The sequence below is a fragment of the Diceros bicornis genome, chromosome 18, assembly GCF_020826845.1.
Source record: "Diceros bicornis minor isolate mBicDic1 chromosome 18, mDicBic1.mat.cur, whole genome shotgun sequence".
Classification (NCBI taxonomy): Eukaryota; Metazoa; Chordata; class Mammalia; order Perissodactyla; family Rhinocerotidae; genus Diceros; species Diceros bicornis.
This window is the reverse complement of record NC_080757.1, coordinates 55,125,634-55,141,607: the sequence shown is the minus strand read 5'-3', so window position 1 is coordinate 55,141,607 and position 15,974 is coordinate 55,125,634. Positions and strand designations below refer to the sequence as shown.

Sequence of the window (15,974 nt, the reverse complement as noted above, 5' to 3'; positions counted from 1 at the left end):
TGGCCAAGTGTCCTGGCTGTAGCTAAGGAAATGAAAACACACACCTGTGTTGCTAAGACAACCTGCAGCCCCTCCCTGCCTTGACCTGAGATGAGCAGGAAGCCTTGAGGTCTGTGTGCTGTGGGGTGACCTTCAGGCGGAGTTAATAGAAGCCTTTGATGGTAGGTTGTGCTTTTGTTTGCAATTACGTGCTGCCTCTCCCGGTAAGAGGATTATGCTTCTCCATCCCCTTGACATCAGGCTTGGCTGGATGACTTGCTCTGGCCAGGGAAATGTGAGCCTAAGTGACATGTGCCCCTTCTGAGCAGAAGCTCTAGGAGCCGCTGTGTGGTTTCCCTCTTCCTACTGCAGACAAGAGCTGCTCCTTCAGTCTGACCCCAAGCAAAGGTCACCCACTGCGCACATGTAGCATGAGTGAGAAATAAATATTTGTGGTTACAACATTCTGAGACTTGGGAATTTTGTTACAGCAGCATTACCTAGAATAAGCTGACTGATACAACCCTATGCACAATAGGCAGTTCAGCCAGAATGAGGATGGTGAGAATGCCTTTCTGGAAAAGTCTGTAGCTGTGAACCGTCCCCTTCCCCCTTAACCAGAGGGAGGCATGTTAAGGAGCCCTCGCTGTACCTGCCTTGCCACAGACAGGGCTCCTTCAGGGGACTGAGGATGAGGCACCCTTTCCTCAGATCCCAGAGCCATGAGCAGCTCGTGGGGCTCTGCCCTTAAAGGGCTGATGGTGTAAGGCAGGGAGTAGGGGCAGGCTGGCCTGTCACTGGCAGACGACAGTCACAGCAAGGACAGGCCTGCCCCTAATGAGCCCGCCTGAGCCGCCTAGGCCAACGCAGCTGTGACTCTCTCGGGGCTGGAAGAGGAGACATCCTTCACCAGCCCAGTTCCTGCCTTACCCAGTTCCTGCCTCCCCCCATATGCATGCACTCGCACACAGACGTGCACGTGCACAGCCGCGAACCCACTGCCAACTGCACCCAGATGGGTGAGTTGGGAAGGCGGGGCAAGTTTGAGTCCTGGACTGACAGCCTTCACGTGACGCCCCGAAGGTCACACAGCTGAGCGGCAAGTGAAACTTTCAGCTGCACCTCACAAATCACATTTGGGGGGAACAATTTTCTTTAGAGTCACATTGAAAAGCAAATAATAATTTTCAGATAAAACATCACAAAGACTAGTGAAAAAAAGGTAGAGAATATGAACAAGAATCTTTGTCCCTTTGACCAAAATCTTAAGGTTTAAAGGGAGAACATTCCCACGGAAGTAAATGGAGGCTAATGGACTGAAAAATCCTTCTGTTTCTAGCAATCCTTCCTTCTCCCTAGCTCTGTCAGCTCTGTGTGACTAACACGTTGTGCAGGAAACCGCCTTCCACCACAGGAGGGGGAGGTGTGCACATACACACACACAAACGTGCACACACACACACTAAACCCCAGAAAATAGGAAGCCTCCCATTGCAGCAAAAAATGAACAAGCGAGGAATGTATTTGCTGAAACACTCAACTAAGAGAAGATAGAATTCTAAGAGAATTCCAGAATTTTAGTTTTCTACTTACATGAATCTCAGTTCTTGGGTAAAGCATTCCAAATTTGTGTCTGCCTTTTAAGTCCTCTGTGGCTGTTTTGTGTGATTGCACACATTTCTGGCAGGTATGCCTGAGTTACCTTTCAACACACTGAAACTTTCCTACCCCATGAGAACCTTGACTTCTCATCTAACCACATAGGCTAAAGCGGAGGCTTGCGGATGGCTTGTCAAGTGCAGCCTGGTGCCAGAGCGATGGAGCGTGTGACCAAGACAAGAAAACATTCAAGGCTTCCGGGGTCTGGTGAGGCCAGATCAAGAGCTGGGGGCTCAGAAAAGCAGAGCCCCCAGAGGGTGGATCCAGCCTCACTATCTGTACCACCAAGAACCAGAGACAGGGCCGGCTTCATGGGGCTGCAGCCCGTGCAGTCATACCAGGCCCTGGACTTACCAGGGCCCCGTACTTGATTTAATGCTCCGTTGTTGCCATCTTAAAATTCCTAATAATTCTGGAACCAGGGCATTTTCGTTTTGCACTGGGCCCTGCAAGTAGCTGGTCTTGTCCAGAGAAAGCCTCGTCACGCCTGAACCGCATGGGACTGCCCATGCTGGCCACAGGACATTGGCTATTCATAAAGGGGACGACCAGCTCTGAAAACCTAGATGGAAATTAGCCCAGACTGGCACGGCTGTCGGGGCTATGCTGTGGTTTAGAGAAGGGCAGGCCTGTCAGCTGTGGGTGAGTAATGAAAAGGGTGTTGTCTTCACATGGAACAGAAATGGGGACTACACATTCAGCTGTATGTTATGAGGATGAACTTCAGCAAGTTTTCAGCACCATAATCGACTGACCACATGATGCCCTGGCCTCAGCTTCTCTTGTTTTCTGACCAGGTCTGAGGACAATACCAAGAGGCTAAAGAAGGAAGCAGACAAGTGCCATGAAGAGCAGAAGAGGGAGACAGGGTGAGCGGACCCTCGGGGAGGAGGCTCCAGCCTCAGGCCCAGCAACAGCGGGAGAGACCGCCCAGCGGGACGGGGCCATGTGGCTGCCATCAGCTGTGCTGCTTCTCTGTGTCCCAGGTGAGCAGGGCTGGGCCTGGACGGGGAAAGTCTGCTGGCAGGTCAGGGTGAGGAAGAGTGAGGAAGGGTGGTGATGCGAAGGGAAGAAATAAAGACATAAGGAAAAAGGGGATGAGGTCTGCATATGAAAACCCTCATGTAGCTCATCAAATTTCCTCATCAGGATAGAACGAGGATTAGAGGGTAACATGCTTCCCATGCAGTGAGCACATACTGAGCCCTAAATAAATCTGGTCATTTTAATCATTATTACCATCATTGTTAAAATCAGAAACACCGTCTTGATTCACCAGAGAGCGGCGAGGGGAGCAGAGACCTGATACTAATTGGGCTCATCACTGGGCTACCTGATTTTCCCTCCTGATCTAATCCAATCCTCATCACGATCCTTATTGAAACCAGAGTCTGAGACTCAGAGAGGTGCAAATAACTAAGATCAGTTCATAAAACACAAAGATTCAAACCAAAACACTTTATTTCCAAAGACGTCACTCATTTTATAATATGACGCCAGTTACTGCTAAGCCATCTGTGAATATCCATTCGTGTATCCCCCACCCACTGTGGGGGCCCTAGGCCTCGTGGCAGGTCTGGCTGCAGGTGGGGCTCTGTGCTGTGGGCCCCTGGAGGCCAGGCTGCTGGGAATTTGTGGTCAGTCCTGGTCTGAGAGTTTCCATAAATGGTGGTGGAAGGAGAAAGTCAAAGTTTCTTTTTGAGGCCCCATGGGCAGGGGGCTTGCTCTGGGGATGAGGTGGGGTGGGCTGGGAGGACGCCCGTGCTGGGTCTGGTGGAGGATCAGAGGAGAGGGACGCTCTGGGTGTAACTCAGAGTGTCCCTCATGTGTTTTCCACCCAGACCTGAGGAAGCAGCCCCCAGATCTTCAAGGGTCGGGCTTAAGCAACTGAAGATGTAGGCTAAGTCAGTGTCCTACCCTGAAGGGCACCTCTCCCTCAGAACCCCCACCACCCTCACCCCCGCCTTGGAATCAGAGAACAGTGTCCCCAGAGCCTGAGCCCAGAACAGCGATTGCAGAGAAGGCTCAGTGTTGCTGTCCCCTCTCCGCCCAAGCCCCACGGACCTGTCTGGAGATCCTCCAGCTGAGGCCTTTTGCCCCCTCGAGCAAGGTTCCTCAACCTCGGCAGTGTTGACACTGGGGCTGGATCACTCTGCGGGTGGCTGTCCTGTGCACTGTAGGATGTTCAGCAGCATCCCCGGCCTCTATCTACTTGGTGCCAACAGCAACTCCTCACCCCTCCAAGTTGTGACAGCCAAAAATGTCCTCAAACATTGCCAAATGTCCCCTGGGGTGGGGGCAGTCAACATGACCCCTGGTTAAGAAGCACTGCAGCAGGGAACGTTGGTGGGAGAGGCGGCCGGCGCTCTGACTGTGAATAGAGGCCAGTGGGCTGCGTGAGCATGCCTGTGTGGAAATAAAGTGAGAAAATCAATATATTTAAAATGAAGAAGCAGGGCCGGCCCCGTGGCTTAGCGGTTGAGTGCGCGTGCTCCGCTACTGGCGGCCCGGGTTGGGATCCCGGGCGCGCACCGACGCACCGCTTCTCTGGCCATGCTGGGGCCGTGTCCCACATACAGCAACTAGAAGGATGTGCAGCTATGACATACAACTATCTACTGGGGCTTTGAGGGGGAAAAGAAGGAGGAGGATTGGCAATAGATGTTAGCTCAGAGCCGGTCTTCCTCAGCAAAAAAAGAGGAAGATGAGCATGGATGTTAGCTCAGGGCTGACCTTCCTCACAAAAAATAAACAAACAAACAAATAAATAAATAAATAAATAAACAAACAAATAAACAAATAAATAAAATAAAAATAAAATGAAAACGTAAAAACTACTACTTTTCTTTTAATTTTAGGAAAAAAATAGCAAAAGTCTCACAATTTGTGGATGACAATATACTGCCTGGATGGCTGGATGGGTGGCGGGAAGGAGAGAGAGATGGATGGGTGGGCCGATGGACGGACAGAGAGACAGATAGATGACAGGTAGATTATATACCCAATATTTTTTCAAAAGTTTGGTATTTGCCCAAACCATTTCTCCCTAGCCCTTTGCCCTGGGTTAACCCCTTCCTGTCAAGAGCAGATCAGGCAGCAGCTGTTGCTTGGAGAAATGACGACCCCTCGGGTGTCTAGGGCCAGCATGGCTCTCCATGCAGGAAGCAGAGAGTGTAGGGGCTGGGTCCTAATTATTTGGAATGGAGCCTTCAGAGTGACTGGGGGAGGGAGGAAACGTCAAAAACATGGAGATGAGGCCCAGGGCATGCCAAGGCTGGTGGGGGGCTGCTGAGGAGTGAGAGAGGGAAGAACATCTGGTGAGTCATCAGTGTGTAGGTGTTAGGTGACAGCAAGTGTTGCTGCAGGATTCTGTCCCAGGAGGGAAATCAAAGTGTGATTGTCCTTGAATCATGGCCCCTTCCTAAATGGCCTCTTTCTACCTCCCAGCCAATGCCCATCTCCTGTGTGACCCAGACCTGTGAGCCAGAGGTTCCATCTACACAAGTGGGGATTATAAGCTTGGGACCTACAGATGAGCTTCTGGGAAGGGGGTATAGCCAGAAGCTAAAGGCTTCCTCCTGGGAGGGATGCTGTCAATACTGGGCTTCATCTAGTTTTTCTTGGTTCCCATCCTTATTTCCTGTTTCCTATTCCATCTGTGTGTCCATTCATCCATCCATCCATCTATTTATTCAGAGTATACTCAGTGGCTTCATTCAGTTCTTGGTGATTGATGGGGACAGGTGTCTCCTCTCGGGACTGATACTTCTGGGGACCCAGAAGGTGTCTGGGGCCACCAAAGTCTTCCTCCCCTGCTCACATTCTGAGTTGACTGAGCACACACAGCGTGGGCATGACCTCTCGAGTCTCATAATCCCACACCAGGCATCTCCTTAGATCTCCCCCCATGTCTGCAACAGCCCAGACCTCTCTGGTTCCTGACCCCTCCTTCCTCTGGCCTCAGGGTGACTTCTGGGCTTCCAGAGGACCTGACACTCAAGGACCCTCCGGCCCAGGCTCTTCATGGTGAACAAGGCTGACTGTGTTTTCCAGGCTCTTTGTCTCTGAGTGGCCCCAGCAACGTGACGGGCACTGTGGGGGGATCCCTGAGCGTGCAGTGTCGGTACGAGGAGGAATACAGGACGTTTACCAAATACTGGTGCAGACAACCGTGCTTGCCACTTTGGCAGCAGATTGTGGAGACCACAGAGTCTGAGACAGAGGTGAGGAGGGGCCGGGTGTCCATCATGGACCACACTGAGGACCTCACCTTCACCGTGACCTTGGAGAACCTCACTGCAGATGACACAGGAAAGTACAGGTGTGGGATTGCAACGATACTGCGGGAGGAAGGACTCCAGGGCTTCCTGCCTGATCCTTTTTTCCAGGTTCAAGTGTTTGTTTTCCCAGGTAAGACCTTCCTTTTCTCTGGTACCAGTGGTGAAGGAATCTGAGCGAATCTCTGCAGAGCATCCAAGGAAATTTCTACTTGGGAGAGAACTGGGCCCCGCGTTTGTGCATCAGAGATTCAGGACCAAGTGTGTTGTGTGAATGTGAGTGTGTGGGAGATGTGCATGAGTGTGTGAAAGTGTGAGTGTGTGAGGAAAGTGTGTGTGAAAATGTGTAAGTGGGAGTGTGTGTCAAGTGTGTGAGCGTGTGAGTGTATGTGTGTGGGTGTGTAAGAGTGAGCATGTAAGAGTGTGAGTGTGTGTGGGTGTGTGAGGGAGAGAGTGTGTGTGAGTGTGTAAGGGTGAGTATGTGAGGGTGTGAGTGAGAGCGTGTGTGTGACATCCAAGGTTCCTGTCACCGCCCTGGGTCCTGACAGTGTTTGTGGGCCTCAAGGCGTCTGAGGCTGGTGTAGGTAGGGAGGGCCCTGTGTCACGGGATCTATCAGGACTGAGGGGCTCGTGCCACCTTCCTGTCCTGTGTGTGGGAGGGTCTACTCCAAAGGGATTCCCTTCTCACTCTCCCTTGGCTCGAATTCTTTCAACAACCCAGGGCCCAGGGCCTCACCCAGGGTCAGGAGAAGGTCCCTGAGACGGTCCAGGCTCAGGGATGGCCCAGACTACCAGTCTCGTCCCTCTGACCAGGTGAACCCTGCTCCAGAAATCCAAGATCCAGCCCCAACTCTCCCACTGGCCTCTGTAGCAAACCCCCTTTGGGCCTTCCCTCAGCCTCTGATACCTGTGCTGGCCCTAGGGGGAGAAAACCCCATTTCTGCATTTTCTGGAGGCCCTGGCCCCAGGGCTGTGGGTCAAGGGGGTTTGTTTGAGGGCATGGGAAAGACCAAGAGGGAGCCCCCAACCCTCTGACCGGTCTCGATCTGTCTGTGTCTGTCTGTCTGTCTGTGTCTCTGTCTGGCATCATCTCTGGCCCCCAAGCCTCCTCCTGCTTCTGCCCCTTCTCCCTCTGACATTCTTGATAGGGCAGGAGGGAGCCCAGTAAACGCCTAGCCCTGACAGGGCAGAAGTGGGATGGGACACCTCTACCACATTTTTCTTTTCAAATGCAAACATATATATAGGCTTGTTCTTGTTTCATGAGAGCTACATCTTCCCTTAGCAATCCAAGGATATTCATTTTTTTTTTCCTTCTGCTTCCTGCATTGTCTCATCTTCCTCTGAGTTTCTTTTTTCTGTTTGTGTTGGTTTCTCTCTTTCATGTTGGAGGCTTTCCTTGAAAGGTCTTCACCCACGTGCATTTAAGAATGTGGCCCTAAGAAACTGGTTGTGAGCTCCGCGGTGAGGGATGGGCTTGTGGAGGGCTGGAGGAGAGCCTCGCCCTTAAGAGACTGCCCAGAGACTCAGCAGTTTTCTTCCGGGTCCCTGAGTGTCTGTCTCTCCTCCTGGTTGGCCATTGACCCAGTGAGGATTCTCCAGTCTCCTGCCTGAGGGAACACAGGTGAGGCTGCCAACGTTTGAGGAGCTGGCTGGGCTAAGGGGGCTGGGATCCTACTTTCTGGAGTACAGATTCCATCCCCCGTCCCTGTTTGGGGCTGGTGGCATTCTCCAGCCCTCAGCTGTGTGAGGCGTTCTTGCTTTCAAACTTTCCTGAATCAACCTCTACAGTCTTCTCCCAGGGTGGACAAGGTGTGGGTGGGGGGTGTGGGGTGGGCACACTGGCTAGGGGGTGGGACCTGAGGTCTAACTGTTGTGCTGACCTTCAAGCACTCCTGTTCTCAGCGAGGTGAGGAACACTGAAATGTTTAATGGTAGAAAGCGAGGACTCTCTGATCCTGGTTTGTAATGTGTCCACCCGGCTACAGAGCAGATGGGGCTGGGGTTGGTGGGGACACTCCTTTACCCTGGTCAGGCCTAGGTCTGACTATGGGGAGATGATGACCCCAGAACACCTGTCCAGCCTCTTCCCTGAGTTCCCTCTGCTTTGTGAAGTCAGAACCATGCAGGTGACAGGTACCTAGCTAGAGGGAGCCGTGGACAGGGCACCGGGCCTCACTCTCAGCTTCCTCCATAGCCTCCAGCAGCAAAAGCTCTACGTGGACACCTGGATGTTCCAGCCAACAGCAAGGGTAAGGTGCCCGTGTCCCAGTGTCTTCTACCACCCGCCTGGCTTCTTCCCTAGAGTAGGCTTCCTAGACACAGGTTTCTTCAATCATTCACTCACTCAACAAATATTTAATTTACTTGCTATGTGCCAGGAACTGATCCAAATGCTAGGGATGTCACAGTAAATAAACAGGCAAGGTTGTGCTCTCAAGGAAGTTTCTTTCAAATGAGTGAATTTAGACAAGGGCAAGATGGATTAGACAGATAGATGATAGATAGATAAATAGATGGATGGATAGAGAGAGAGAGAGATAATAGATATATGATAGGGATGGATAGATAGATATATGATAGGGATGGTTAGATGGTAGAGAGATACATAGATTGATGCATAGATAGGAATAGGTAGATGACAGTTGATAGCAATAGATAGATTGGGATATATGATAGGATGGACAGATAGATAATAGAGATAGACAGATGATAGATAGACAGATGATAGACAGACAGAGGAAATGTCTACTAATGACGATTCCTACGGAGGAAAATGAAAGAGGTGTTGGAGAGGTGACAGGGCCTGTGGGAAGACAGTGGGGCATGATGAAGGCTATCGAGATGCTCAGTGAAAACAAATAACAAAGAGACTTAGTTTCCTCAAAATCAGCTCCTGAGACAAGGATTTAGGCGCAATTAGTTTATGGAGAGGTGATCCCAGGAGATGTAGTGAGGGAGCGGGAAGCAGGGAAAGCCAACGAAATGTAGATGAACGAGAGCTCATCACTGGAGCAGCTGGGCTCAGTCCCGCCGAGCACCCTCGGAATGAATGAGTAGGACACTGCCCAGAATTGTCCCACTGAGAGGTGAGGAAGCTGGGGCAGTGATCCACACACATCTGTCCCTCATGGTGTGGGAAGATGGCGGGGTTTGCTATTTTCATACAGAGTGATGGCGGAAGGCCTCTCAAATAAAGTGACATTTGAGCAGAGACCTGAAGGAAGTAGGACCAACCAAGCAAGAATCTGGAGAAAGAGTGTTTCTGGGTCACTCCTGGGGGCGTGAATTCTGTAGCACTTCCAGCCTGCTCTGCTCAGCAAGCCCTGCACACTCCTGTAGCTAGAGACAGCCCTCAGGTAAAGAGATGCAGGACCTGGACGCGGGAAACCCTGTCGGGTCCAAGACTGTCAACGGCTGCCAGGAGCTCAAGTGAGCAAAGAGGATACAGGGAGAGAACCAGCAGGGTTTGCTACAGGGGCCCGATGTAATCTTGGAGGGCCAGGGAAGGCATCAGCCAAACCCTCAGGCTGCTAGCCAGGCAGAGGGTTGGGGAGGGGGAGAGATTAAACAAAGGTCCAGCATCGGGAGAGGATACAACATATGTGAGGAGCTGGAATGGAGGCAGGTACTGGGACCCAGGGGGTGAGGGGATTGGCCATGAGCTGAGCTTGGAATGCTCACTCCTTGCCTTTGAGATTGTTGAATGGTTTAAGCAGAAGAGCTGCTCCCATGATCATATTTAAGGCAGAGTCAAGACTTTAATTTGAATGAGGAGTGGTTATAAGGGGACATTTTATCCTTGAAGTTGGTCCCAGCAAGAGCTGAGTTCCTGTGAGTGTTGATGGCTGAGGGATCAATACATGGGTTCAGAAAGCTGTTTCTGGGAGCTGGGGCCTGGCTGGGTGCCTACATCTCTCTTCCTCTCCGTTCCTCACCCCCACATCCTCATACATCTGCCGGGTCCTGACACTCCAGGTCAATTCTTGAGTTGAAGGACAGAGTGTGTGGCCCTCAGCATGGGGCTGTCTGGCCCTGGTACCAACCGGGTTTGATGCTGATATTGAGTTTTGAAGACACAGGACTTGAGCTCAAAGGAAAAGGGGGGAGAGGCAGAGCCCGGGCCTCCCGTTGAGGAGGAAGCTCCCTGTCAGTCACCATGTCCCTCTCATAGGTCCCTGCTCAGCAGCGTCCACTTCCTGCTCCTCATATCCCTGAAGGTGCCCCTGCTCCTGATAATGCTCAGCGCCGTCCTCTGGGTGAACAGGCCTCAGAGGGTAATTTGTGGAGAAACAGAGCCAGCCTGACCAAGACAACCTGCGGCCATCCTTGCCCATCCACATCCTGTCCAGAGACACAGCCGCGCAGACTAGAGAAGAAGGAATTTCAGACCCTGAACCTTATATCTTTTTTCACCTTATTGCCAGAGACTTTAAAAACAAACTGTAAAAAATATTTTAATGAAATATATCACATACAAAAAAGCCTATATATAACGTATACGTACAGCTCAAGGACTAAAAATAAACATGAGTATCCACCATTCAGCCTAAGAAATCAAACATTACTAGGACCTTTAAAGCCCCCATATGCCTCTCCCTGATCTCAAATCCCTCCTTCTCCTACTCCCAGAGTCAACCACGGTCTTGATTTCCTTGTGATAACCATTCCCCTGTTTTTCTTTAGGGCTCTCATCAAGGGCATCATTGTTTCTGAATCTTGCACAAAGGAAATCACAGTGTTTCAAGCTCACCCATTCATGAACCATACTGGATTTTCCCTCCTCTATCAGCAGGTTGTAGGGAACTCCCTACAAGGCTGTAGGTGTGAGAGCTAAGGGAGCAGCACAGAACATCGAGTGACTACGTGGCTGGAGCTACTGATCAGGAGCCTGGTGACGTAGCATCCACCAGTTGTAAGGCTGGTCAGGCGTGTCGTCCACTTCAGCACAGCAGCAAATTAGGGGCTGCTCGGGGCGGGCCGGGTGGTGCAAGCGGTTAAGTGCACGCACTCCGCTGCGGTGGCCCAGGGTTCACCGGTTCGGATCCCGGGCGCACACAGATGCACTGCTTGTCAAACCATGCAGTGGCGGCATCCCATATAAAGCAGAGGAAGATGGGCAACGATGTTAGCCCAGGGCCAGTCTTCCTCAGCAAAAAGAGGAGGATTGGCAGATGTTAGCTCAGGGCTGATCTCCTCACACACACACACACACACAAAAAAAAAATTAGGGGCTGCTCATTAAATGAGTAGTTTTCTCTGGTGCAGGTGGTAAGCCTTTGCTCCAGGATCCTAGTGGTCTCCTGTTGGGGCTTGCCAGAGACACCACAGGGCATCCTTATCTTCCACAGAGACTTCTAGCACCGTGGAACCAACCAGGTCATACAGCACCAAATTACAGGGCCACTTTTACCTCAGCCTGGGTCTGCTGGAGAGGCCCCTCTTGCTCTGGGCACCGCTGAAAACTGGCAGCTTTTCAAGTCACCCAATAAGTGAGTCTGAGCAGTATTCCCAGGTATGGAATGTGACAGCCCCAAAATTCAAGCCCACCAAGCTGTGTGATTTTTCTTAGAGGTTTGAGGCACAAGACAAAAGAACTCATCCCAGACAATAGACTCCTAAAACTTGTGTCTATGAGATAGGCCCCTGAAACTCAGTAGGGTTTACTTCCCTCCTTCTGGTGCAGATGTGTTGTACCAGGGCGTCTAGAGTACTTGCTTCTTCCTGCTCTTCCTACTGTCAACCAAGTGAGCCAGCATGATGTTCCGTGGAGCGTCTAATGGAAGTCTCTTTGGACCGCATTGTGACAGTTTGGAAATGTTGCCATGATCCTGGTTGACTATGAATGTGTGTTGTTATCTTCCCAAGTAAATGTGAACTACTTCTGATCCTCCTTCTTTACAGGGATTGAAAATGCATCTTTATAGGGATGCATTTGCCATACCAATAGTAGCACACCAAGTACCAGAGGCTGTTCTCATAAAGATAGTACACTGACAAGAACAATCGCCATTGGGCTATCAATTGGTTAAATTTAAGTTGGTCCACTGTTATATGATAAACCTCATCTGAATTTTTCAGGCATTGGGCTAGTGAATTAAGTAGATGTCTTAAAATGTACCTAGGATTTGTTTTAAAAGGGTATGGTAAGATATGCAGACATGGAAATACTGTAATGAGAGAAGAAGTTTATACTCATAGATCCCTAGAAACAGGAGGCACGGCATACCACACAGGGCCATGTGAGGAAGCACCAGTGTGGGTCAGGAGGCAGAGGTAGAGAGAGGAACTGTGGGCCAGAGCCTTTATTGTGGTTTTTGTTGAAAGGGGTGGGTGAAGCAAGGTAAACAAACTGAGCAGTTTAGGATTGGATGGTTTGAATAATATCAGCAGGCTCTGGGCTACAGGGGTGGTCCCTAGTTGTCTGGTACCTGGCCCTGGGGTTATTTATGGCAGGGGAATAAAGTCCCAGACTGCAGGAGCCTGATAAAAGGAGACAAGGAAGAGTGTGGATTTGGCATTGGTTGGTTTGCATATCAAAGGCGTGCTTGCAAGCAAGTCATTTACTCTTGAGGAATTAGCTAACCCTAGGAAGGGCAGTCACTCCTTAGTCCACAAGGCCCCAAGATGTTAAAGCATTATAAAATATAGAAAAAAATTTTTAAAAACCCACATGATTAATTGAGATTAATAATTAATAGTAATTAGTAGTAATAATTAATCGAGATTAATTAGTAGAGGTATGATGGGAACTCCCTACTCCTGCATCCGTTAAGTCTTGGAGCCGTGTCGTTAATCTCTGCCATTTGCACTCAGAATATGGTATTGCTTATAACTTACCATCTGGATGGGGGGGAACACCGTTTCAGGGCTTTTCTACCATCATAGCCTTTACTCCATTGGACCAATGTGAGGGTTCTGCCTGCTCTTGAGAATATCTAACCCGATTATGCAATCATGGATCTGAGATACGGCCACAGGGTAAGTCCACAGAGACATTAGACACACCGTAAGACAGACTTGGGCCAGGCCACCGATTACAACCTGGTCTCCATTTCACACCAGAGTTGTCCTTTTAAAAGATCACTTTGCAATTGGACATCCATAGACAAAAAAATGAACTTTGACCAAAACCTCACACCTTGTACAAAAGTTAACTCAAAGTGGAGCACGGACTTATATGTAAAACACGAAACAACGAAACTTTTAGAAAAAAATAGGAGAAAATCTTTGAGATCTAGGGCAAGGCAAAGAGTTCTTCAACTTGACACCAAATCCATAAAATGAAAAACTGATAAATTGGACATTATCAAAATTAAAAACTTCGGCTTTGCAAAAACCCTGTGAAGAGGATGAAATGGCAAGCTATAGACTGGGAAAAAATATTTGAAAAGCACATCTGACAAAAGACTTATATCTAGAATATCTTCATAGAACTCTCAATAGTCAACAGTAAAAACAATCAAACAATCCAATTAGAATATGGACAAAAGACCTTGGTTTCCCACCCCAGGCTCTCCCTCAGGTCCTGCCCTGGCTCTGGCTGCCCGGCAATGGCCTCTGAAGGTCCTTGAGGAGCTGACCCCCAGGGCGTCACTAATCCAGGCCCTTCTGATGAGGCCTGGGACTCGACTGTGTTTTTCAGGCTCTTTGACTCTGAGTGGTCCTGGCACTGGGATGGGCACCATGGGGCGATCCCTGTGTGTGTGCAGTATGAGGAGGAATTCAAGGCAAATAGCAAATACCGGTGCAGAAACCCATGTTGGGCACTGCGGAAGAAGATTGTGGCAACAAAAAGACCAAAGAGAGAGTCAAGGAGTGGCTGCGTGTCCATCAGAGACTACCTGAAGGACCTTCCCCAGTGACCATGGAGAACCCCATAGCAAAAGACAGACCAACACAGGTGTGGGACTGACTGTCACTGTGGGCAGAGGAATTGATCTTCCTGATCGATCCCATTTTCCATGTCACAGTGTCAGTATCCCCAGGTGAGACCCTCTCTTGCTCCAGCGCCAGGCCTGCCCTAAGTGAAGCAGACACCTGCCAACCCCAGAGGCCAGTGAAGGGGGGCCAGGTCTATGTCAGTGACTTGGGACAGACTGCTTGTGTGTGTGCATTAGTGCATGTGTGGGCAGTGTGTGTGTGTATGAGCACACATGCATAGGTGGATGCATGGGTGTGGCTCTGTTCGTGCATGCATTGATCCATGATTCATGCCTGGGCCCCAGGACCTGTTGAGGTCTCAGCCTCCTCCCTGCTTCCCCCGCCCCCCAGCCCCGCAGGAGGCTGTCAGGAGGGAACCTTGCCAAGTCCCTAAATCTCCCTCCAGAAAAGGGTGAGAGTGGGTGATGGACATCTTCCTATCATATTTTTAATCTCCAAATTCTGTTCTTCTCTGATTGTGCTTTTTTTTTTTTAAAATCAAATCCTGTTGTTTCTTGAAAGCAATAATTTATATCTCATCCAGCTAAGGAAATTAAATGTTTTAAAACATTTTCTTCTGCTTCTTTCACTGTTATCTTCCTCTGAGTTCCTTTCTTCTGTTGGTGTTGGCTTTTCTTTCACGTTAGGGGCTTCCTCACTTAGACGCTGATAAAAATCTCTGTGGAATGGGGGGGGCTTGTTGGTGTGTGTGCACTGGGAATGGGGGGCTCCCCATGTATCTGTCATTATCCCCAACCCCATCCCCATGAGGATTCTCCCGCCTCCTGCCGGCTGCCAATGTCTGGGTTGCTGAGAGTCTTGCCTCTCAGTGCACACACAAAACGTAGCTTCCTGTTTTCCAACCGATGACTCACCCCACCCATCTTCCATGTCTGGTGTCCCTGGGGCCTCAGGACCAACCTCTCCCCAGTGCAAATTACTCAAATCTTCTGCCAGGGCAGGGGCAGCAGGTGGCTGCCCTGGCTGGGGATGGAAGCTGGAAGCTCTAACTGCTCTTTATATCAACTTTCGAGCACCCTTTTCCCCCGGGCTCAGTGTGACGAGATGCCTCGATGCATTTACTAGGATGGAACTGGGGCTGACTCTTGGAGTCTAGTCAGGGGGGCTTGGAATAGAGCTGAGGAAGAAGACTCTCCCTCTCCAGGTGCCTGGGGCTGGTGCAGGCAGACATTGGTCGCAGGCCCCTTCCAGCCCCTTCCCCGAGTGACTTCTTCTCTGTGCAGCCAGAACCAAGCAAGTGGCTGGTGCTTGGCTGTGGAGAACCGGGGAGAGCACGCCACAGGGCACCTGGAACTCCTAATTCCGTAGCAGAGAGCACCAGGCACAGCACGATGCTTTTCTGTGACCTCACCCTCCTGAGTACACCTAGATGTGGCTTCTCAACTCAAGCTTTCTTCATTTACAATTTCTCCAGAGAAAATTAAATGCTTAAGTATAAACTTAACAAACTTGCACTATGTGCAGGATATGTATGTTGAAAATTACAAAATGATGATGACAGAAATCAAAGAATACTTCAATAAATAAATATCAATTCTTCCCAAATTGACCTTGAAGTTTAATGCAATTCCTATCAAAATAAAGATGTCTATGTAGACATAAACAAGATTATTCTAAAATTGATATGGAAAATCACAGGCACTAGGTAGCTAAAACAATCTTGAAAAAAGAAGAAAATGGAGGAACCCTTCTACTCTATATTGAGCCTACTTTACAGTGTCAGTTACCAAGATGTGTGGTATTGTCAGGGGGATAGACACATAGATCAATGAAACAGAATAGAAAACCAAGAAACAGATCCACAAAAATACGCTCAAGCAATTTTGACAAAAGTGCAAAACCAATGCAATCCATGAAGGATTGCCCTTTTCAACAAATGGTACTAGAGGCATTGGGCGTCTGTAGGCAAAACAACATTTAAACTTTAACCTAAACCTCATACCTCATAGAAAAATTGACTCAAAGTGGTTCATGGACTTAAATATAAGACATAAAACTTGGGATATAAGGCTAAGCAAATAGTTCTTAGACTTGAAAAGCATGATCCAAATAAGGAAAAAAATCATAAATTGGGCCTCATAAAAACTAAAAACTTTTGCCTGCAAAAGACTCTGT

The 15,974-nt window shown here is 49.5% G+C and overlaps 1 protein-coding gene across 3 annotated transcripts; it reads left to right on the top strand.

Moving 5' to 3' along the window:
• Positions 1-2,211: 2,211 nt before the first annotated feature.
• LOC131417714 (protein CD300H-like) lies at positions 2,212-10,443 on the top strand. Of its 3 annotated transcripts, none has more exons than XM_058561510.1 (5): positions 2,212-2,280; positions 2,436-2,624; positions 5,692-6,048; positions 8,113-8,167; positions 10,090-10,443. In XM_058561510.1, exons 2-5 carry the CDS (start codon positions 2,483-2,485, stop codon positions 10,220-10,222), a joined length of 687 nt encoding a protein of 228 aa, XP_058417493.1. In that variant the 5' UTR covers positions 2,212-2,280; positions 2,436-2,482; the 3' UTR covers positions 10,223-10,443. The 3 variants fall into 3 exon arrangements, with proteins under 3 accessions (XP_058417493.1, XP_058417495.1, XP_058417496.1); XM_058561512.1 differs by lacking the exon at positions 2,212-2,280 and adding an exon at positions 2,305-2,341; XM_058561513.1 differs by lacking the exon at positions 2,212-2,280 and having other exon boundaries at positions 2,355-2,624; positions 8,113-8,148; positions 10,059-10,443.
• The last annotated feature ends 5,531 nt before the right edge of the window (positions 10,444-15,974 follow it).